The sequence below is a fragment of the Geotrypetes seraphini genome, chromosome 3 (genome assembly GCF_902459505.1).
Source record: "Geotrypetes seraphini chromosome 3, aGeoSer1.1, whole genome shotgun sequence".
NCBI lineage: Eukaryota > Metazoa > Chordata > Amphibia > Gymnophiona > Dermophiidae > Geotrypetes > Geotrypetes seraphini.
In genome coordinates this window covers 112682444-112707614 of record NC_047086.1, presented here as the reverse complement: position 1 = coordinate 112707614, position 25171 = coordinate 112682444, and the positions used below count along the sequence as shown (strand labels likewise).

General features: G+C 41.8%; 1 protein-coding gene across 2 annotated transcripts in view; it reads right to left on the bottom strand.

Annotated features, from left to right (window-relative positions):
* The window catches only part of ADGRF5 (adhesion G protein-coupled receptor F5), a 212342-nt gene that overhangs the window by 96715 nt on the left and 90456 nt on the right, over positions 1–25171 (bottom strand). For both annotated transcript variants that reach the window (XM_033938407.1, XM_033938409.1), the window contains exons 4-5: positions 21347–21493; positions 10315–10485 (exon numbers count right to left, since the gene is read on the bottom strand). In XM_033938407.1, coding sequence (XP_033794298.1) covers positions 10315–10485; positions 21347–21493 — 318 coding nt within the window. The remainder of the gene's footprint in view (positions 1–10314; positions 10486–21346; positions 21494–25171) is intronic.

The following is a 25171-nucleotide window of genomic DNA, read 5'->3' as shown; positions in this document are numbered from 1 at the left end:
AAAAGAGTGCTGTTATCATGCCTACAGAAGCAAAAAGGTGTGGTTAATACCAGAAGTGGCATTAGATGTCATAAAATGCCTCCACGGACACAATTCTCCTGAAAGGTAGGCGTCAGAAATCTAGGCCTTGAAAACCCTGGCCTACATTTCCAGCGCCTACCTTTCACATAGTTGCGATTCTGTAAATGGCGTCGTTGCGTGATTGACGTGCGATCGGTGGCTGTTTTTAAGGCAGCCACTGATAACGGGTACTGTTTACAGAATCCAGGCCACAGTGTATCAAATCCCTTTCCCTTTTCTTTTTAGAAGATTATGTAACAATGAATAAGTGACCTGATCATCTTAGGATTCCTCCTTTCATGTTACTCTATTTCACATGAGCCAATCTGTAACAGAAATGTGCTATTTCAGGCTCGCTATTCTGCTTTCTACAATTTTGTGATTAGCATCTTTTTTAATTATGCACTCGTAAATAAAAGACCCCTTTTACAAAGCTGCAGTACTGTTTCCCAAGCGGCAAATGTGACTCAGCCCATTCAATTCCTGTGGGCAGCATCACATTTCCTATACCATACTTGCTACCGTGGCTTTGTAAAAGGGCCTAAAATGAACTAAAACTGCCAGATATTTAGCACTATTTAACTGGCAAGGAATGGTTCCTGGCTGGTTAAACAGTACTTAGATGGCTAAGCACTAATATTCAGCACGAGATGGCCGCTGCATATTAGCACTTAGAGGCTAACCTGGGGCTATTCTGTAAGGGTGTACATAAGAACATACCCACTTCATACTGAGCCACTGGAATTAATTGCCCCACTATAGGTCAGATCCCTTGAAGAACTCCTCAACTTTTAGGAAAGCAATAAAAACATACCTCTTTAGCTAACTGCCCTGCCCGTGTCCAAAAGATTAGAAAGAAATGTACATTATTGGTACTAGATCCCAGTATGTGTAACATTAGGATAAATTCTTGTATCGTAACATTTTTATTAATCTATTGCAAATCATAACCTGTTTACTGTAACTGTACATCACACATTTATTATTTATTTATAGATTTTCAAATTACATAATCAAGGTTCAACTTATACAAAAAGCAAATTCAAACCATACAAAATAATACAATGCAGCTATAATTACAAAGAAAAATATTAGCCTAAATCCAGCTCAAGTCCTCAAATGGGATCCAAAAAGAAAATAATAGTGAGAATAAAGAAACCTATTAAAAAAAAGAACTATGGTAGGTTGGTGGAGATATGGGCACCTATCTTTCTTTTTTTTTTTTTTTAATCTTTATTCATTTCAAATCTTAAATCAAGTACAATATTGACATTTATCAATTGAGCTTTCAAATACACTTGAAATCCTATAATTGATCATCATAATATAAAATATTACCCCCTTCCTTATTTATTTATGAAAATGATTTGTTTCAATTATAATCAAAAATACCCACCCCCCCTCCCCCCTTGATGTCTTAAAATTTTTATACAGGGAAGAATATTTGTAATCTTTACAATATTCTATTAATGGCCTCCACACATCTTGAAATTTGTTATAATTTCCTTTTTGGACAGCTAGTGTCCTTTCCATTTTATATATATATGGCACCTATCTTTCATTGAGCACTCTCCAGTCGCGACATCAATAAAAACGTCATCAGTTTGGGGAGGGGAGGGCTCAAAGAAAACAATTTGTGTGATTTATAATATATTATACATTTACAATGGTGATGGAGGAAAAAAGTCGTCCTCAAAGCTAAGACACCTGATTTCATTAACAAAAATGCTTTCCTACGTTTTTGTGTATCAAGTGCTATTTCTGGAAACATATTAACTTTAAATCCCAAAAATTCTTTGTTTATTTTTTGAAGAACATTCGTAGCAACCAAGTGCTCTTTTTACTAAGCCGTGCTAGCAGTTTAACGCACGTAATAGCGCACGCTAAACCGCCAGATGCGATAGCCGCTACCACCTCTTCTTGAGCAGGGGGTAGTTTTTGGCCAGCGCGGGGCTTAGCGCGTGATTAAAAAGTCACGCGCATTAACCCCACTAGCGCGACTTAGTAAAAGGAGACCCAAGTCTTATCTAAAGTAAGGGCAACTGTCAAAAGTAAAGTAACAGGAATAGCTACTTCCCTATCAGAGACTTCTAGTAAAGCTGACACATTCAATGAGTCCTGATTCACATGCTGTTGATTATTTTGCACCTTGCTTGGAAGATAATAAACTTGTGTCAATGAAGGTGATGAGGCCTCAGGGACCTCCAATATTTCAATCAAGTAGCATTTCAGCATTTCCCTAGGAGTTATTGTAGTAATCCTAGGGAAGTTAATCAATCTAAGATTATTTCGAGACGCATTTTCAAGTAATTCAAGTTTCCTTCTTAGATTTGTGTTATCTTTGATTAGCGCCTCTTGTATTTTTTGGGAAGATTTTTTTTTTCTTGCTGCAAATTTTCTACTGCAATTTTAGAGTTGCCGATCATTTGCTTTAAATTGGTAATATCTTTTATCATGTTCTTTTAATCTCCCTTTAATCTGTTGAAATTGGGGATTAATGGTTTTAGTTAAATTAGTCACGAGATCCCACAAATAATAACAATAATAACTTTATTTTTCTATACCGCCATAGTCAAACTGACTTCTAGGTGGTTCACATAGAAAGAAGGCTGGACAATCAGCGAATTACACAATGTAAGAAGAAGGAAGTTACATAATAATTAGGGAAGCATAGGGAAGAAATACATGAGAGAAAGAAATTATATAATACATTGGGGAAAGAATATCTGAAAGAGGTCATCTGATTTGTCAAATAGAGCGGTTTTAATTGATTTTCGGAATGTGTTGTAGGTCTGTCTGGCTTTATTTATGTGGTTTCCCAGCCAGGATTGCTGTCTGTTTGCTTGGAACATGAAGGTTCTGTCTAGGAAGGATTTGTATTTGCAGCCTGTGATCTTTGGGTATGCAAAGATGTTTTTGTGTCTGGTTGTACGTGTGGGGTTGTGCAGAGTGAAGTGTGTTTGCAGGTAGGAAGGTGCTAGGCCCCAGACTTGTTTGTAACAGATACATGCAAATTTGAACAGTATTCGCGCCTCCATTGATAGCCAGTGTAATTTTTTGTAATAGGGGCTGATGTGGTCTTTTTTCTTCAGTCCGAAGATCAAGCGAACTGCAGTGTTTTGCACTAATCTTAATTTTTGTACTGTTTTTTGGGGGGATACCCAGGTAGGCGATGTTGCAGTAATCTAGGGTAGATAGGATCAGCGATTGCACCAGTAATCTAAAGGATGTTGTGTCAAAGTATTTTTTGATAGTCATTAGCTTCCAGATCATGTAAAAGCATTTCTTCACCAGTAGGTTTGTGTGGTCAGCTATGGTTAGGTGAGTATCTAGAGTGATACCCAGTATTTTAATGGTTTTGGAGATTGGGTATTCATGGTCGTTTATTTTTAACGATGTTTTTGTTATTATGTCGTTGGGGCTTGCCAAGAAGATTTTTGTTTTCTCTGTGTTTAGTTTTAGTTTGAAGCTGGTGGTCCATTTTTCGATTTCTATCATAGTATGTGAGAGTTTATCTATAGTTTCATTTGTGATGTCAGTTATGGGGATTAGGATGGTTATATCGTCTGCGTATATGTAGTGCTTTAGGTTTAGTTTTTGTAGTAGGTGACCTAAGGATGCGAGGTAGATGTTGAATAATGTGGGTGATAGAGGGGAGCCTTGAGGTACCCTTGAAGGGTTTTTCCATGAGTTGGAGTAATTTCCGTTGCTGGTTACTTGGTAGGATTTGTTTGTTAGGAATTCTTGGAACCATTTCATTACCTTTCCCGAGATTCCTATTGCGTCAAGGCGTCTAATGTTACTTTGGGGGTTTTTTGAAGTTGAGAAAATTGTAAATGTAGAGTACTTTGCTCACCCACTGCCAAATCTTCTTGTTGATGTTCTGGCTAGGTTAATCCAATCCTTGATGCTGTCAAATCTTCCATATCCATATTCAGGTTCCCTTGTAAAAACTGAGAGCCTGAGTCTCCAATCCCTGTTATGATCACTCTAGCCTCTGGGGAAGGTTGCATTCTGACTCCCGGAAGCTCCTCCACCTGCGGGGAACTGGTAATTTGTGGATGCGGGGGCGGTGCTCTCATGTCAGGACTGAGAGTTGTTTCCAAGCCCTGGGAGATCTGCTGTGTCTCGCTTCTCTGCAGCATCTCCAACGGCGAAGTTGCTGACAATACCGGCATGCCCTGCATGTGCCGCATGAGTTCCTCTACATTCCCGAAAACGGCGGTCCCAGCGTGTCGCAAGGCACTGGTGGCACTTCTCCCTCTCCTCTTCGGCATTATTCAGATGAGAATATCAGGTAAGAAAAGCAAAAAGCGGATTTCCAGAGCAAACCAACAGGAGCATGTAACTCAGCAAACCTATCCAGCGGCCATCCACATTATGTATGTTTAATCTGTAAACAATTCTGAGCTCTTTGGAGAAAATGGAATAGAAATTAAACAAATTAGAATTAAATAAGTAAGAATAGCCATACTGGGTCAGACCAATGGTCCATCTAGCTCGATATCCTGTTTCCACAGTGGCCAATCCAGGTCACAAGTATCTGGCAAAAACCCAAATAGTAGCAACATTCCATGCTACTGATCCCAGAGTAAGCAGTGGATTCCAATAGAAGACTATGGACTTTGCACCAGGAACTTGTCCAAACCTTTTTTAAACCCATTTATGTTAACTACTGTTATCACATCCTCTGGCAATGAGTTCCAGAGCTTAACTCTCCTTTGAGTGACAAAATATTTCCTTATATTGGTTTTAAATGTATTTCACTGTAACAGTGTCAGCTAGTTTTGTAATTTTTGATGGAGTAAAAAATCAATTCATTTGTACCCATTCTACAACCCTCAGGATTTTATATCTCCCCTCAGCCATCTTTATTCCAAGCTGAAGAGCCCTAACCTCTTTAGCCTTTCCTCATCTTGGTCTCTCTTCTATGAACTTTTTCTAGTTCCACTATATCTTTTTTTTTTTTTTTAGATACAGCAACCAGAATAGAACGCAGTTTAAGGCGAGGTCATACCATGGAGCGATACAGAGGCATAGCTTGTAAATGCAAGGGAGGCAATCACATGGGTGCCACATAGGCAGGACTCTGAACGCCCATGAAATTTATGTCCTCAAGCTATCTTTCTCAGCCTCTCTTCTCCATAAAAGAGAGCATTTCTAAATACACTGCAGCCTTTGCCGGCTGTGCCCCAGTACCAACGAGTGAATTAGGGAAATTCAGGGTATAAATTTAGGCGTAGACGGATTTGAACCACCATTGGTTTTTTACATAAAGGAGTAGAAAGAAAGTAGCGTGTTTTTTTAGCGCCGGCCGCAGCGGTAACAGCTCTAACAAGTATAGTTTCAAGTTTATTAAAAGATTTTTTAAACCACTTAATCGAGTTTCTAAGCGGTGTACAATATAAAATTTACATAAAAACATATTAAAACTGGGGATACTAGATAAATTCCAAGTGTCATAATAAAGCACTGATAAGACATATAGACTTACTTCAGACAATAGGAAAATGGGGAAGAATTACAATCGTAAAAGAAAAGTGCTACAAGAAAGGGAAAATACAGTAGGTTAGGGTAAAAAGTAATAATTTTGATTTAATTTTTTGTCCTTAAGAGGACAGTTGTTGTCCAAAAGCATCCTGGAACAAAAATGTTTTTAGTTTTGCTTTAAATTGTTTTATATCGGATTCACTGCGCAGATGGTTAGGCAGCGAATTCCAAAGAGTAGGAGCAGTGACAGCAAAATTATTGGAGCGCAACGTATCGATTAATTTTAAAGAAGGTATGACGAGAAGATTCTGAGACACTGAACGAAGAGATTTTAAAGTATTATAAGGAATTAAAAGTCTGTTAATGAACTCTGGTTGACTGTTTAATTTTGTTGTAAATGTTAAAAGTAAGATTTTATAACTGATTCTATGTTTGACTAGTAACCAATGTGCATTAATCAGAAGAGGTGAAATGTGATCGTATTTCTTTGCGCCACAAATTATCTTAATAGCTGTGTTTTGTACAATCTGAAGCCGTCTAATTTCCTTTTTTGTAATGCCCTTATACAGGGCATTACAGTAGTCTATATAAGATATTACTAGGGAGTGGATCAATGTGTTCAAGGTGGCTGGTTCAAGTAACTTTGCAAGGGAACGTATCATCCTGAGTCGATAGAAGCATTTCTGAATGACCGTGCTAATGTGAAAATGATAAGAAAATTTACTGTCAAAAGTAACTCCTAATAGTTTTAGAGTAGGGACAATTTTGATGGGGAGCGATTCAAGCTTCAGGGGGGCCTGGAGTGTTGTTCCTTCTTTAAATGGAAAAATCATGAGTTTCGATTTGTTGATGTTAAGAGACAGTTTATTTGAGTCTAACCATGATTTAATTTTTCCTAATTTATGGTTAATGGATGCTACCTCTTCAGTATTGTTGAGATCAATGGGATGGATTAATTGTACATCGTCAGCGTAAGCAAACGTGGTAAAGCCAATAGATTGGCCCACCATCAGAAGGGGTGACATAAAGATATTAAAGAGCAATGGTGACAAAATGGAACCCTGTGGTATTCCATGTTTGGTGGAAAAAGGTTCAGACGATGTGCCATTAAAAATGACCTTAGATGATCTGTCAGTAAAGTAGGAAACAAACCAGTCCATGACCTGGTCAGATAAACCGATTTCATGAAGTCGCGTTAATAGCAGGTGTGATAAACCCGTAGCCAGTTTTGTCCCTGTAGTGGATAAAAGCAGAGCACGGTCCCTGGTCAGGAGAGCTGACCAGGTTAAAAGTAAGGATATTGAATTGGCTGACTACCCCTCAGACAATGAGGTAGAGCAGGAAGGGTTTAAACCTAAGAATATACAGCAGAGAATGCCATATCAGAATAAGTTAATCAGAAAGCCTGATAGGACTTTTACTGAGAAATGGAGACCTAGTCCTGCAAGGTATGCACATTATCAGCCTAGGAGAAACCAGAATTATTTCCCTAGGGATTTCCTGCCCAATCCCCCTGCTCCTAGGAGAGAGGGGTGGGGTTAAGACACACGTAAAAGCAGAGCCCTGAATCACAGAAAGGAGAGCAGGAATGGAGGGGAAGCTGAGGAACCAAGGCAAAGGCACGACCAGCAGCAGTACAAACAGGCAGATGAGGAGAGTAATTAGACATGTCCTGAGTGCTAATATTTTGGTCTTTAATGATTGGATAAATGATCGATTGTTTCCAAATCTTGAGCAGAGATCCTGTTGATAAACTGGAATTAACCAGGTCTTTAATGTAAAGGCCAAAAATAGAGAAAAATCGTTTTAAAAGGAAAGGAGGGATAAACTCTATGCTAGTCCCTTTTAGATTAAGTGAATTAATACATCTTTGTATATCCTCCTTTGTATATCGGACAGGTTAGTTGAAGTATTAGAGTCTACATAATCTGCGGAGTGCTAGGAGTAGAGATAGGCGGGAAAGTGTCTCTAATTTTCTGTACTTTGTCGATAAAGTAAGTGGCGAGGGTTTGTGCTGAAGGCGTAAGATTGGATTTGTTCATTTCTTTTTTCTATGTTGTTAAAGATTTGACTATTGTGTATAAAGTGGAGGAGTTTTTAGCCTTCTTAATTTGTTTGGAATAATATTCTTTTTTGGTTCTATTAATTTCGGTTCTGTAATATGCGGCATGTTCCTTGAATTTATTAAGATTGGTAAGTGTTTTATTGTGCCTCCATTTTCGTTCAAGAGAATGTACCGTATTTGCCGGCGTATAAGACGACTTTTTAGTACCTTAAAATCCTCCCCAAAGTCGGGGGTCGTCTTATACGCCGGGTACAGTTTACATGCCCTTACTTGCGGGGCTGGATGTACTCAGTCGCGCGGCTCTTCTTCTCCCTACCTTCTCTGCTTGCAGCACAGAGCCGAACGGAAGTCTTCCCGACGTCAGCGCTGACGTCGGAGGGGAGGGAGGGCTTAAACAAAGCTTAAACAAAGCCCTCCCTCCCTCCGACGTCAGCGCTGACGTCGGGAAGACTTCCGTTCGGCTCTGTGCTGCAAGCATGGCAGGTAAGGAGGAGAGTAGCCTCGCGGTACCAAGAGAGAGGGGCGGCCGCCCCGCCCCGGTTGCAGCCCAGCCTGCCAGGTCCCCTTACTTTTGTGGCACTTCCCCGACCGACCGATAACAGCCCGGGTCCGACAATCCTCCCTGCCCTGTAGCCGCGAATCTAAATTACCTTCTTACAGCAGCTGTAAGAAGGTAATTTAGATTCGCGGTTAAGGGCAGGGAAGTTTGTCGGACCCGGGCTGTTGTCGGTCGGTCGGGGAAGTGCCACAAAAGTAAGGGGACCTGGCTGGCTGTGCTGTACCCGGGGCGGTAGAGAAGGAGGGGGGGGGAGAAGGACGCTGAAATACCATGGTGAAGACAGGAGGGGGGGGGAAGGACTCTGAAAGCACTTGAAGACAGAGGAGGGAGAAGAACGCTGAAAGCACATGGGGGAATACAAAGGGGTGGAGAAGGAAGAAGGGGTCGTCTTATACGTTGAGTATAACACAAAACTCTATTTTTTAACTAAAAGTTGGGGGGTCGTCTTATACGCCCAGTCGTCCTATACGCCGGCAAATACGGTAATTGTTTTTTTAGTAGGTTTAGGTTTGCTGAGTACCATGGATTTTTTTGTTTACTGGGAGAGATCGTGAAGGTGATTACTGGTGCCATAGAATTTAAAAGATTACCGATGGACTGGTTCCATGCTAAAAAAATTTCTTCTACAGTAGAGCTGGATAGTTGTTCTAAAGTAAGGCAGAAGTTAGATGAGATATTTGCAGCTTCTAGCTTACTATAGTTTCTGGTGTTAATTGTTTTAGTTTTTAAATTACTTTGGTAGTTTGAGTTTAGTTGTTGAAAAGAGATTAAAAAATTGTCTGACCACGGAACTTGTGTAGTAACTAGCATTTGAAAGTTGTTTCTTTGGGATGCTTGGGTCGGTACCATATCTAAGGTATGACCAGCGAAATGGGTGGGACTTGTTATAAGTGGGTACAGATCCAAATCATTTAAAAAGTAAGGACATCTGACGTAAAGGCGTTGCTGGAGTCGTCAAAGTGAATATTACAAGTCACCTAGAATGACAGGATTAGCAGAGGAAACACAAAAGTCCAAGATGACAGAGTGCAAATGGATTAGTGTTGAGACATTAACGGGTGGGGGGATATACATTAGTAAATAATTTGATGGAGGGGAGGTTTTACATCTGACCTCCAGGTATTCCAAGGGGCTGCTATTATTGGAAGAAAATTCAAAATCAGCCAATATGTTAGAACGATAGATTATGGCTAGACCCCCTCCTTTTTTTGCTAAACGATGATTATATTGATACGTAAAACCGGGGGGACAAGAAAAGGCCAAATAACTTTCCTCGCCCTTGCTTCACCAGGTTTCAGTGATAAAGAGGAGATGAAATTTATTTTTTTAAATGATATCGGAGATCAGATGGTGTTTAGATTTAAGTGATCTAGAGTTGATTAGGCCGATTTTTGAGAGGTTTTAAATGGTAAATTAGGCTTCCCGTCTAACTGTATTGAAGTAAGACTGGCATATTGTGGGACTGAATTAAGCGAATTATTGAAAGTTGTCCCAGGACGATGGCCCCAGCAAACAGGAATCTGAAATTGAGAAATGGACATGTTTGTAGAGAGGTTAGCTAGCAGTAGGAAGGAAAGACTCAAGCAGTTAAGATAGTAAAAAGACGGGGTGGAGGCGCACGAAGGAGCGCACTAAGGAGCAGGACCCGCTCCTTAGGTACGCTCCTTTGGCGTGCGCCGCAAGGAGAAGCACTAAATAGAGCATGTACCGGTAAGCTGATAAGGTGGGCGGGGTCAGCAGTGTTGCCGCATTGCGGCGGCAGAAGAGAAAGTTGTTGGCAGCCTGAAAATAAAAGGAACAATTAAAACAATTAAACATCACAAACTAACCAAGCAACAGAGGCCGATTAGACAACACAGACCACACTTAGACTTTAGCAGGTAAAATTAAAATAAAAAGAATTACTACAAGCATCAAAGCTGTTACCGCTGTGGACGGCGCTAAAAACTGCACTACAGTTTTATAATAGAGAGAGGTTAGTTCTTGTTCTCATTTTTTGATCCATAATATAATGTATACAGTATACATCAGTTTTGTGACGCTATTTTTGGTACTATTTTAGTTCATTTCATTACATATTATTTTTTTTAAATAAATGATTACCTATCACTTGTACTGAGCAAAAGCTATATTTTCTTACCTTGAGATGAAGATAGCTGACAGTATTGTCCTTCCAAAGGAAGCTTGCTGATACAGGAACAGTGCTGTGATAATGTACTGAGGCAGGGAGGATTGGCGGTGCATACATCAGCAGGCCATGCATATCCATTTCCACAGGAACAGTGTGTCTTATCCGCACTGGTATTGCATACTTATAAAAAGTACAATGAAAAGACATATTACTCGTAAAACTCAAGAAGAAGCATTTTAATGCTAATTGCAAACAGTATTAACGTATGGCAAATAACATGGTAACTAGAGAGAACATGCTCAGCAACACCCCCATCAATTACTGTTCAGCCTTTCACATAACGTGTGTTAATATATTTAGGGCCAGATTCTGTATAGGACGGATGTCCAATCCCTAACACCCCCCACACGCCCTGAACGAACGCAGTAGGAGGGATGCCCAATCCCTCATGCCAAATACACCCACCCCCCAAATGAAATTGGCAAGAAGGTGCCTAATCCCTCCTGCCAGAAACCCCCTACTGTAGATATCCGACAATGCCCCTCACAACCTCCCCTCCCCGGACCCCCACCTGCTACCCTTTAATAATGGCCAGACGGACGGGTCTTTCCACCGTCTGGCTGGCAGGCCCACCTCTGGTGAAATGAGGTGGTCCTGCCCTTTCCCAGTGCATTGTGGGATGCATCGAGGAGGGGCCTAAGGCCTGATTGGCCATGGGGCTTTAGGCACATGGACCAACCTAAGATTCCGGTCGGTCGGCCATTATTAAAGGTTAGTGGGGGGTGTCCAAATGTGTGTGTGGGGTCATCAGGTTGTCTACAGTGGGGGGTGGGGGTTTCCAGCAGGAGGGATTAGGTACCATCCTGCCAATTTCATTTGGGGGGTGGGGGTTAGAGAGCTGCACAGGAACAGGGACAGCGGGAATCCCGTGGGACCTGCGGGGATCCCGTGGGTTCCCCCTTCGGGTCACGGGGATCCCGTGGGGATGCCCCCTTTGGATCACGGGGATCCCCTTGCGTGGTCTCAGGGATCCCACGGGGTTCAATACAACTCGAGCCGCGAGGCTCATCTTCTTTTCCTACCTGCCCTGCCGCAGCACACATAGCCGACCAGAAGTCTTCACCGATGTCAGCGCTGATGTCAGAGGGAGGGCTTAGACAAAGCCCGCCCTCTGACATCAGCGCTGATATTAGGGAAGCCTTCCAGTCGGCTATGTGTGCTTCGGCAGGGCAGGCAGGAAATAGAAGATGAGCCTCGCGGCTTGAGCTCCATTTGGATGAGAAAGTTGGTAATTTGTTGGCAGATGAGGGCTGGACACGAACGTGGGAGGCAAATGCGGGACAGACGGAGGTCAAACTTGGGAGGCAAATGCGGAACACAAAAGGGGGGAGGGAGTGCATTTTTGGACACAAGGCATGAACTTGGGAGAGAGGAAGGGAGGGAAAGAGATGCTGAGGTGGGGGAGGGAATGCGTTTTTGGACACAGAAGGCATGGACTTGGGCGAGAGGAAGGGAGGGAAAGAGATGCTGGGGTGGGGGAGGGAATGCGCTTTTGGACACAGAAGGCATGAACTTGGGAGAGAGGAAGGGAGGGAAAAAGATGGTTGTGTACACAGGGAATGGAAGAAAGGATTATTTTTGGTCATAGGGAGGGAGTGAGTTACAGATAAGAGGGAGAAATATTGTAGTGGAACGGACAGATTGAAATGGATGCAAGAGGGAGAAATGTTGGACATAGTGGTGAAGGGAATGGAGGGAGAGATGTGGCATGGTGCTGGAGAGGGGTGATAGAAGGAGAAATGTTGGGCATGGGACTGGTGGGCAGGGTCGAAAGATGAAAAAGGGATAAATGCTGGACCATGGTAGGAGGAACCAATGGACAGCAACAGAAGAATTTACAGAAAATAGGAAAGCGGAAAAAAGAAACTGGGACCAACTTTATGGAAAAATAAGTCTCTAGACAACAAAGGTAAAAAACGGAATTTATTGACTAAAATATGTTAGGTTTGGGAAATGTATATAGCATATGTCTTTGTATTGTGTTCAAAAGAAAAAGAAATGCATTTCTGGTTTTATTTCTACAGTGTTGAAGTACTGGCTGACCCTTGCTGTGACTGGTGGGGATCCCCAAGCACTGCCAGCAGAGGACCTCCTCTAGAGACGGCCAGAACTCCCCTCCACCAAGCACAGCAGTCACTGGCAACATCCATGAGCCACTGAGGTGCCAGCATCAGTGACTCAAGGACGCTACTGCTGCCTGCCAAGCTTGGCAAAAGGGATCCCCGGCCAACTGCAAAGGAAGTCCTCAGCTGACAGCTTGGGGGTTCTCATCAGCTGAGAAACCCGTTTACAAAGTATGTATTCTTCCCAATTAATATTTCCAAATTAATAAAGTGTCTTTGCTTATTTGTAAATGGATCTCTACCAGAGTCTTTAATTCAGTAGCATAATTAAATGAAATAACTATTTCTGAAGTTTATAGGGACAGGTGAGGACGAAGGGGATTCCTCACAGGGACGGAGGGATTCCTCACAGGGATGGGTGGGATTTTGGCAGAGACGGGTGGGGACGGGTGGGATTTCTGTCCCCACGCAACTCTCTAGTGGGGGTACGCTGGTAGGGCTAGTCTCAGTTAGGGCACTGGTTTTTGACCAAGGGCTGCCGCGTGAGCAGACTTCTGGGTATGATGGACCACTGGTCTGACCCAGCAGTGGCAATTTTTATGTTCTTATGTTCCTGCCAGTTTCATTCAGAGAGGGTGGGGAGGGTGGTCCAGCAGGAGGGATTGGGCACCCTGCTGCTGGCGATCTTCAGGAAGGGTGGGGGGTGTGCTGGCAGGAGGGATTTGACACCCTACTGCTGGCGATCAAGAAGGGAGTGGGTGGTATTCCAGGTAGGAGGGATTGGGCATCCCACCTGCTGCATTCGTTTGGGGGTGGGGGGTGTTCCAGCAGGAGGGATTGGGCACCCTTCTCCCTGCGATCTTCAGGGGGGATAGGGGTGTTCTGGGCAGGAGGGATTGGGCTTCCCTCCTGCCGGCAATCTTGGGAGGGGATGTTCCAGGCAGGAGGGATTGGGCATCCCTTCTGCTGCATTCATTTTTGGGGGGGGGGGGGGACTGGCGGCTGCAGCCACAGCCCTAAACTTATCGCAGCAGTGAGATCCCTTGCCACGATAAGCTTAGCAGCCATGTCTACTTACAATGTAGGCCGCTGGACTAGGGAGACGTGTATGCCTAGCCTTAGGCGGGCATGCAGGCCTCTCTCTAGGCTCCCGTAGGCGCCGCCAATATAGGTGGCTTGCCTTGGGAGCCTTTTTTTTAAAAAACATGCATACCTACTGCTGCCTATAATCGGGATGCCGTTTGCAGAATCAGGGCTTTAGTGTTAGAGACCAAAACTTACTGTTCTGTAGTGAAAGGACTCTAAAATCTAGCCTATGAAAGAGAATGACTAAAGTTTAAAAGAGGCACTCAGATAGGACAAGGTCACAGCAGATTTATTTTAATTGAATGTGGTATCTTATATACCACTAAATCTCCCAAAGGATTCTAAGCAGTTTACAAAACAATTAAATTAACTTAAGTAATGGCCAAAAATCTGATCAGATACTTTGAATTTCCCTCTCTGTCCCAACAGGCTCACAATTTAACTATAGTACCTATGAAAGAAATAATTACTTACATTTACCTATATAAAGAGAAGGAAGAGGGAAGAAATAATACAACAAATTCAATAGTATAGGTGTGTAAAAGGCACAACAGAAGGGAGAACTTCAATAATGAAGAACCCCAAAGAAAAATCCTAAAAATAAAAGCAGGACAAAAATTAAATATACCATTTACTAACTTGCAGTAAGGTTTTGCACTGACCACAAGGCAATCAGCAAAATTACTACCTGCAAGAGCTCTTTTTTAATTGTTGGGACATGCCCAGAAGTTTACAACACTGTTAACAAAAACAGACAGACATTCCGTGGGCTACGGTAATCTCATTGCAGATAATACAATGCAGTTAGGTGGTACCTCTACTGAGGTGGCGTTTACGGCTCGGCCTTATATTGTCTCATTAACTATTAATGCCTGTAAAGCACAGTCCTTGCCCATTACTCATCCTATTCCACATTAAGCAGTTAATGCAAGAATTAGTTTGTACAATCAGGTTGCCATACTGATACAACAGGCCTGTGCTGTCAGCACACCCTAATTTCTGAATCAACTACGCACTTACTGCAGCTTAATAGCCCCAAGAGGGTAATTTATCACAGGTTGCCTGGCTCGAAAAGACAAGGCGGCACATATTTATAGCCTACTAGCTGATGCCCCGGCGTTGCACGGGTATTTAATTATAGCAATAACACTGTAAATGGATTCAAATAAAGATACTTTATAGTGGTGAATGAAATTATTTTTTTACAGCTTAATAAAAAGTACAATATTCAAATTATAATGTGAAAGATTTGACAAAATGAATACAATACAACTAACGCAAAACGTGATTATAAACAACAATTTTAGTTTCACCTCCTGGAGCAAGAACATATAAATTCTTGGGTGAACCCACCCTTGAGCAAGCAACATAGAGTTGTGGGCCACGAGACCCCCAGAACATATCACCCCAGGTAGTGAGGGATCTGCATACCAAGTTTCGTTCAAATCGGTCAAGCCGTTTTTGAATTACTGTGAGAATGGCAGCTTTTTACATTTTTTCCATTGACATGAATGGGTGAAATCTGATTTTCTGTTTGTAGCTCCGCCCACGTGTGCAGGTGGGCCGCAAGACCCCCAGAACATATCACCCCAGGTAGTGAGGGATCTGCATACCAAGTTTCGTTCAAATCGGTCAAGCCGTTTTTGAATTACTGTGAGAATGGCAGCTTTTTACATTTTTTCCATTGACATGAATGGGTGAAATCTGATTTTCTGTTTGTAGCTCCGCCCACGTGTGCAGGTGGGCCGCAAGACCCCCAGAACATATCACCCCAGGTAGTGAGGGATCTGCATACCAAGTTTCGTTCAAATCGGTCAAGCCGTTTTTGCGTGATCGCGGCACATACACACACACATACATACACACATACATACCTCCGATTTTATATATATAGATTTCATGTTGACAAATAGGTGCAAATTCTGTAGAAATCATGCCCAGGCTGAAGTTGCAGACATTTATACCTGCTCGGAATGAAATGTGAATCTCAGGACATAATCTGCGAATGTGCATATTTTATAAAGTGCTTGCACAAACTATGGGATCCTTTTACTAAGGTGCCCTAGGCATTTTAGCACGCACTAAACGTTAATGCATCCATAGACTATAATGGATGCGTTAGCGTTTAGCGGACGCTGAAATGGCAAGCATGCCTTAGTAAAAGGACCCCTATGATTCCACACATACTCTGCCCCAGATCACACGTACATTAACATATAAATGCATACATCCTGGTCATGCACAGTTCTATGTAAGGGGTAATTCTATAAGAGGTATCTTATGTGCACATACTGACATATATACATGAAACGCCTTTGTAAAATTACTCTCCAAATGAAAGTGGTTAAGAAACATTGAAAGAGATGAGTCAGAGGAACTGAAGCAAATTACTGCTACAGTAGAATATGTAAAAAGGGCAAATTTACAAACTCAGGGCTGGATTCTCAAAACTTATTGTGCCTTCAACGTGGCTGCTAAACCGGTTACAGCCGGTTTAGCATGCTGGTATTTTATTGTCCGATTATCAGAATGGCTCAGTGTGGTGTTTTTTGAGCTTCCTACCAGCCTCCAACTCTGCCATGCAAATGTAGTACAATGAGGTCATTACTATTAAAATGGAAGTAAAACGGGCTCATTAATATTTAAACAAGCATTCCAGGTGATTCTCCATCATGGCCGGGTGATTCTCTAAATGAGGCGCCAGCTTTTAGCGACCAAAAATTACCGGCTGGTCCAGGGGTGCCTATACTGTGAAAAGTGCGTCTCAGGCGCATGCTTCTGGCTGTGGATCATGATAAAAAAAATTTTTTAAAACCACACTTCACTTAAACTATAGTAATACAGTCATGGGGAAAAAATCTCAAAAACATGCGTCTCGAGTGTGTGTATGAAAGGTATCTCGAGTACATATATTAAATGCGTGTGTTAAAGGCGTGCCTTATACACACTTGTTGAAAGCCATCGAGTACACCTTCCCCTCAATCCAGTAGTGCTGGGACACCTATGACTGACACAAGATAGCGTGCCTTATAGAAACATAGAAACATGATGGCAGATAAAGGCCAAAGGGCACATCCAGTCTGCCCATCTGCAATAACCATTATATGCATCTGTTGAAAGCCGACGATTGCACCTTCCTTCCCTTCCCCTCCATCCATTAGTGCTGGCATACCTATGATTGACACAACAGCATGGCGTTCGCTGGTAGCTCTGCGCCCTTCCTATCCACCCATGCCTCTTTCCGTGGACTATTCTGTGCATATGCTGATCACTATCACTAGGGGCTGATCTCATGTAAATTTGATGACCCTCCGCGGAACCTCATTTGCATGCACAGTTCTTTAAGAATGGCTCGCCATTTTGGAATTGCTAGATTTATGGCTGCTACAGTGGCCTGTCAGAATTTACCGGCAGTATTAGAGAATCCGGCCCTAAGTAACAAGGACCAGACAACATTCATTCCAGAGCACTGAAGTAATTCAGATATGAATTTGCAAACCAATTACTAGTTGTATCTGTAACATATTTTTCAATTCAATTGCAGTATCTGAGGGCTGAAGGCTGGGAAGCGTGAAACCAGTTTTCCCAGGCAAAATAATAGAAGAGAGTCCAGAAAACAAATCAGATGATATTGAACTGTGATGATCAGCATTGAAGCAAAAAGCTAGTCACTGTGGAAGAGGTATCTGGATGCCTTACCAATGTATTCAAATTTTTTATTTTTTGTATTTTAATTTTTATTGCTGTTCTCTTTTAATAAGCATATGGATAATGGTAAGCCAGGTGGTACAGTATGTCTGGATTTTTAGAAAGTGTGAGATAGGAGGCAATTGTAGATTGTTGTAGATTAGGAACTATCCAAAAGACAGAAAACAGAAATAGGAGGGTTAAATCCATAAGAGCATAAGAATAGCCTTACTGGGTCAGACCAATGGTCCATCAAGCCCAATAGCCCGTTCTCACAGTGGCCAATCCAGGCTACTAGTACCTGGCCAAAACCCAAGGAGTAGCAAAATTATATGCTACCAATCCAGGGCAAGCAGTGGCTTCCCATGTCTTTCTCAATAACAGACTTTGAACTTTTTCTCCAGAAACTTGTCCAAACCTTTCTTAAAACCAGCTATGCTATCCTCTCTTACCTCATCCACTGCAACGTGTTTCAGAGCTTAACTATTCTCCGAATGAAAAAATATTTCCTCCTATTGGTTTTAAAAATATTTCCCTCTAACTTCATTGAGTGTCCCCTAGTCTTTGTAATTTTTGACGGAGTGAAAAATCGATCCACTTGTACCCGTTCTACTCCACTCAGGATTTTGTAGACTTCAGTCATATCTCCTCTCAGTCATCTCTTTTCAAAGCTGAAGAGTCCTAATCATTTTTGTCTTTCCTCATACGAGAGGAGTTCCATCCCCTTTACCATCTTGGTCACTCTTCTTTTTCTTTGAACCTTTTCTAGCACCACTATATCTTTCTTGATATAAGGAGACCAGAATTGAACGCAATACTCAAGATGAGGCCACACCATGGAACTTTGTTGTTCCATTCAACCATGACTTTTTATATATGAAGTAAATTTATTCTACTATTTTGCTTGGCATTGACATCAGACCTACTGGTCTGTAGTTTTCCTAATCACCCCGGAACCCATTTAAAAATTGGCATTATATGAGTATTGGTCACTCTCCAGTTTTCATGTATTTTAAACTGTTCTTAATATACTGTATAGACTACAAATTATTAATATAAGGTATGTCATTTCATTTTTAAGTTCTTTTGGTACTCTGGGATGTATACTATTCAATTGATCATTTGTCAATGTGCCCTAAATTCTTCCTGGTTAAGAGGTTGGAGGAGTTGTCATACAGTGAGAGATTAGAGAAGCTGGGCCTATTCTCCCTTGAAAAGAGGAGACTGAGAGGGGACATGATCGAAACATTCAAGATAATGAAGGGAATGGACTTAGTAGATAAAGACAGGTTGTTCACCCTCTCCAAGGTAGAGAGAACGAGAGGGCACTCTCTAAAGTTTAAAGGGGATAGATTCTGTACAAACGTAAGGAAGTTCTTCTTCACCCAGAGAGTGGTAGAGAACTGGAATGCTCTTCCGGAGTCTTCTATAAGGGAAAATACCCTCCAGAGATTCAAGACAAGGTTGGACAAATTCCTGCTGAACTAGAACAAATGCAGGTAGGGCTGGTCTCGGTTAGGGCACTGGTCTTTGACCTGGGGCCACTACATGAGCGGACTGCTGGGCGCGATGGACCACTGGTCTGACACAGCAGTGACAATTCTTATGTTGTTGTTTTTTTTTTAAATAAATCTTTAATTTTCAAATGTTAACAGTGCCATACAATGAATTTAAACATAAACATTACACAGAACGCATTTTAAATACATAAATAATTAAAAAACAATCATTTTCTCCCCCCTTCTCCCCATAATTAATAGAAGAAGTACATATTTAATTTCAATAATATAGATAATTAAGTATAGCAAACAATAATACATTCTCCTCCCCCCCCCCACCCTGGATGTGTAAGGAAGTCAAATAAAAAGAAAGGTACATGACGGTTATTATGACTCAATAAATGCAGTCAGTGGGCTCCACACCATTTTGAATGTGTTACTATTCTTATGTTCCTATATCGGTAAAGAGTGAAACAATGAATTCTCCACTGTGGCCTTGTCCCCCTTGAGTGCCTCTTTTACCCCTCAATCCTCTAATGGTTCAACTGACTAATTCAAAGGCTTATCATTTTGAATGTACTTGAAAAAGTCATTTTTAGATTTTGTCCCTACAGAAATCTTCTATCTGAATAGCTTTTTCATTACATCCGACACCTAGTTCTTATGCTTTTTACAATTTTCTTTATTTGAATCCATTTTCCATTTTTGAAAGATGTCCTTTGGGATGCAATAGCCTCTTTCAACTCACCTACTTGCCATGGCAGTGCTTGTTTGGCCTTTTTTCTGTCTTTCTTAATGTATGTAATATATGGTCTATGGGTCTTCCAAGATAGTATATAAAAAATGTTTATGGCAAGGTATGGATCAATAGCATGGATTGTTGCTACTATTTGGGCTTTTGCCAGGTACTAGTGACCTGGATTGTCCACCGTGAAGATGGACTACTGGGCTAGATGGACCATTGGTCTGACCCAGTAAGGCTATTCTTACATACTGTTTTTATTTGTGTGGTTACAAACAAAGCAATTTACATATTATAGACAGGTATTTATTTTCTACCTGGAGTAATGCAGTATTAAGTGATTTGCCTAGAATAACAAGGAGTTACAGTGAGATTTGAACTCATAACTTCAGGGTACTGAGGAAGCTGCTCTAACTACTAGGCCATTTCTCCACTTCTAATGATCTATATTCAAAATGACTTAAACAGCCAGAAGTACTTAACTGCATGGTCCAGGGGTAGAGTCGGCACTTATAAGGTTAAATGTGGATATTTAGTACTTAACTGCTTAAATTAACCAGCCAAATCTGACCAAATAAAAATCAGTCCTACCTTTATGCAGTGTTGTTTAGGCAATTAACCCCCTCTTATACTAAGGCGCGCTAATTGATTTAGCGCGCGCTAACGATTAGCGTTCACTAAATGCTAATGTACCCATTATATTCTATGGACGCGTTAGCATTTAGTGTGTTCTAATCATTAGCGTGCGCTAAATCGGTTAACGCACCTTAGTAAAAGGACCCCTAAGGGCTCCTTTTATCAAGCTGCGGTAGGCAGTTAACGCGCGGAATACCTCCATTGACGAGGTGTTAGTTTTTTGGTGTGCCACAGGGGTTAGCGTGTGATGAAATGTCCAACGCGCTAACCCCCGTAGCGCACCTCGATAAAAGGAGCCCTAAGTGTTGAATACTGCACTTAACTGCAGAAGAGGCAGATGGCCACATAAACCCAAATATTCAATGCTGGTGGCCTGGATATGGTCCAGCATTGAATATCCATGGATAATACTGCCAACAGCTGAAATAAACACTCACCACCACCATCTGAATATTTGCCCTCTAACCTTTCAAGCTACTCCTTTGTTATTTTTTAACCATTGTCCTCATGTCATCACATTTTGCCTTTTGAAAGTTAACTGCAAGCACAGTAGATTTTCTTTGCGTCTCCCTCCAGTTACTAAGTCAAGTTTGATCACAATATGATCATTATTGCCAAGTAGCCCTAGCACCATTATCTTTCATGCCAAATCCTAAAGAGTAAGCCTAAAATATTTCCCTCACTTGTTGGTTTCTACACCAGCTGCTCCTTGAAAGCAGTAATTTATTTCATTAAGAAACTTTACCTCCCTAGCATGTCCTAACGTAACATTTACTTAGTCAAAATACAGAAAATCATAAGAACATAAGAATTACCGCTGCTGGGTCAGACCAATGCTCCATCCTGCCCAGCAGTACGCTCACGCGGCGGCCCCAAGGTCAAGACCAGTGCTCCAAATGAATCCAGTCTCACCAGGTTAGATGAACTTATCCAACTTTGTCTTGAAACCCTGGCGAGTGTTTTCCCCTATAACAGACTCCAGAAGAGCATTCCAGTTTTCTACCACTTTCTGAGTGAAGAACTTCCTTACGTTTGTCCGGAATCTCTCCCCTTTCAACTTTAGAGAGTGTCCTCTCGTTCTCCCTACCTTGGAGAGGGTGAACAACCTGTCTTTATCTACTATGTCTATTCCCTTCAGTATCACAACCTATCTGAAGCATATCTTTCAAAGTCCCAGCAGAGACCCCTATTTCAACAAATACAACAGTTGCCTCAGGGGAAGTGCGCCAACAACCCCCACAGTTCAGCATCACAAGGTACTCACTCACCTGTTGTAATGTTGATGCTTTGAATAGTGACATCTGAGGCATGTGCAATGGGGAATGCTAGACCACTTATGACATTTCTGAAAATCTCCAAAAACTGTGGATCTGAGAAACTTATTTCCAAATCAGCAACATATTCCATACCTGTCACTACAGAAACATAATAAGTTAGGAACATAAAGCTCTTAATTGTTCATGCAAAAATGGGCAGAAAAGGATCAATATCATCAAACACTCTAGAGTAGTGCTTCTCAGCTCTGTCCCAGGGGCAATCTCAACCATTCAGGTTTTCTGGAAATACTACTGCCAATCATTTCTATAGCATTACTAGACATATGCAGTGCTGTACACATTATGCAGTAACTTTTTCTGTCCCTGGTGGGCTCGCAATCTAAATTTTTTTGTACCTGGGGCAACAGAGGGTTAAGTTTGATTGTTTATTTCTCACCCGCCTTTATCCAGGGCGAGTTGCATTTTAACATACAAATTAAAACATTTACATGTGTCGTACACAACACTTCAAGGACACACTATAACAAATTGCATATAACATACATGTCGCATCAGCGTCGAATATAATTTAAGGCCAAAACTGGCCAAACCCACACATACATCAAAATATAAAATTCCATAAGTTATACAGGATGTCTCAATAACAGACATCATTAAACCACATAAAACACATCAGACCATCGAACGCCTCTGTGACCAGCACTCAGCACTCCAAGAGTCATCACTCCTTCTCCCTCAGGCAAACTCAGACCCTATATTTCATTTCACATAACAGATGTCTTTTCAGCAGTTTCCTAAACTTCTGTACGTTTTGCTGCTGGCGAATGTAACCTGGAAGGTTGTTCCACTCCCAGGGGCCAATGCAGTGAAAGACACTGTTTTGGGAAGAGGTTTTGCCTAAGGTCACAAGGAGCTACAGTGGAAACTGAACCAAGTTCTCCATGATCAGAACACTGCACTAATCATTAGGCTAGCACTCCATCTACAATGAATATGTATAAGAATACATACTGAGGAGATAGTGCATGATCTCTCAAAGTATATTTGCATAGAAAGCTCCTATGGTAAATTTAATTCAGCCCTAAAATCTTACTACTTCACTCAGATATGGTACATAGATGAAAGCACATGAGACAAAGACACACTGACAATGGCGCCAAGATATTCACGTGCAGGACGTCAGCGGGCTAGATTTAAACAGTATTTTAAAGCACTCCGAGGGTGCGTGTGTGGGGAACCCCCAACCCCCCCCCCCCACTTTACTTAGAACTTGTGGCACTCCCGTTGTGGGAGTTGTTGTGGGGGAAGGGGGAAACATTCCATTATAGAGGAAACAGCCTTTTCCCCTCTTTTTAGGGAAAAATTACAGTTTCCTTTGTAATGGGGGGTTCCCCCCCTAATGAGAGCACCAACAGTTCTAAGTAAAGTGTGTGTGTGTGTGTGTGTATGCGCGCAGTTGTATGGACGACATTGTCGGTGCGTCTTTGTCTCAGTGCGATTGACCTGTCAACCTCAGACATATTCCCCTGATTAGTTGTGTGTCTGTTTTCCTTTATAGCCTGTGCTTGTCTTGGAATTTTTTGTTCCTGGCAGCTCCTATGCCCGAGAACTCCAAAAGCCCTGACGCTGGAGTTAAGATTATTCCCAAGCTGAAGAAGAGACAAGATAACCCTTGAGGAGGTATGGGACACTGTAAATGTACTGGAGGATGAATTGACTACTCGTTTAAAAAGTGGGTTGCAAATTCCAGAATTAGTACACTCTTAGGTAAAGCAATGTGGGGACTTAGGGCTAGATTCACTAACTTGCTGATCATGCCCGATCTGTGGCCGATCCGCAGCAGGCCGACTGATCCACAGCGGGTCAGTATTTAAATGGGGGCGATCGGAGAAATGCCCCCCTCCGACCACACGGATCGCTAGTGAGCGATCTTGAAGCATGTGCAGACCATCTTCTATGCCTGTAGATGGTCTGTTCATGCTTACAAAAGCAGCGATTTTCTTTTAACTTTACTTTCGAGCCCATGGTTTTAACCCGCTTTAAATCCGTGGGTTAAAACCACGGGCTTGCACTGCAGGGAAGGGCAGGAGAGTCAGGGCAGAGAGCAAGAGATCGAGGCAGATAAATACCCTGCAAAAATAATTTGTCTATCAGCACAGCACAGCACAGCAAGGCAGAATTCAAATCAAGTGCCTGTGTGGAAATGCAAGTACCGGCACTCTAATACAAAATACCACAGCCAGCTGCACTACTCCTCGGCTTGGAGCAAGGTATTCTTACATCTATCTTCCTATTTGTTCTAAACACAGCATTTCATTACACGCCTGCTCTTCTAAAAATATATTGGGACATATACAGATCGGGACAGAGAGCAGAGAAGCAGCACAGAGAGCAGGGCGGCAGAAGGCAGGGCAGTCAGAAAGGACCTGAGCGACTGGTCCTTAGCAGTCGCTTATTTTTGATCGGTCAGCCCAGTCGGTGTCTCTCATTTTTTGTACTGAATCGCTGCTTGCCTACATTTGAATGCCGTCCCCCCCCCCCCTCATTTGCATGCGCGGATCGGAGGTTGATCGGGACAGAGGTTAGTGAATCAGGTCACAAAGGGGTCGCTAAGTGGTCAGGGCTTGATCGGTGGACTTAGGGATTCTAACCCTTAGTTATTAACTTTAAACTCGAGCTCAGAATATGGCAAAAAATACTGAGAAAATACAATCTACTCAATTGGCTTTGGTGAAGGATAATATGAACATACATCAGAAGTTGGAAATGTTGGAGAACTATGAATGTAGATTGAATTTGAGGTTTTTCTCATTCTCCAATTTTGTCAGCTATGGAGATGCTTAAGAAATATCTAAAGGAAAATTTACAAATACCACTTAAGATGATACCATCAATTACTAAAGTCTTTTATATTAATTCTTGAAGCCCAATAGTACAAATAGCTAAAGATCAGAAGGAGGGAGCCAGTTTTGATCATACTGGTTTCCTAGAAGATTCTGGAGCTGTAGTGACTAAAGCTACCCTTACTGCCACTTTTGGATTCCTTGTATGTATTTTCGCTTTAAGGATGTTAAGTTTCTGGGTCACTCGGTGATGATTTTTCCTGACCTCTGTAGAGCCACCCAATTGAGAAGAAAGGCTGTTTTAAGAAATTTAGGGATGTTTGGGAACCATTAACAAACTATTGTACAGAATGAATATTATTTTTTCTCTTTGTTCATAAACGTCCAGGGTGGGGATAGAATTATTTTAGGATTTATTATGCTTAAGTACAATTGTTGGGTATAAGGGGGGGGGGGGGGGAAGGATATTTGATGGGAGTTAACTTTGATGGTATATTAAGTGATGTTAAAGTATAAAATGATTGTATCTTATGTTATACTTGTTGAAAGTTTTAAAAATGAATAAAGATAAAAAAAAGAAAAGAAACCCCTGAGTAGAATCTGCAACCCTGTCCACAACCCCCACTAGTGAGACCCCAGAGGACATGAATTGAAGTTGCATGGTGGTAGACTTAGGACTACTGTAATGTCAAGAATTTCTTTTTCACAGAGAGGTTGGAACACAATGGTGGAACACACGAACATAGTAGTAAAAAAATGTTTCCTGACACTATGGAAATTAAGGTCCATCAAAAAATATTTCGACCCTTTATCATTTAGACTACTAGTGCAATCACTAATGCTTTCAACACTGGACTACTGCAATATTGTTTATATGGGTATACCCAAAAAAACTGTAAGGAAACTTAGGATTGTCCAAAACACAGCGGTCCACTTGAAATTTGGATTAAAAAAGAGCGACCATGTTAGCCCC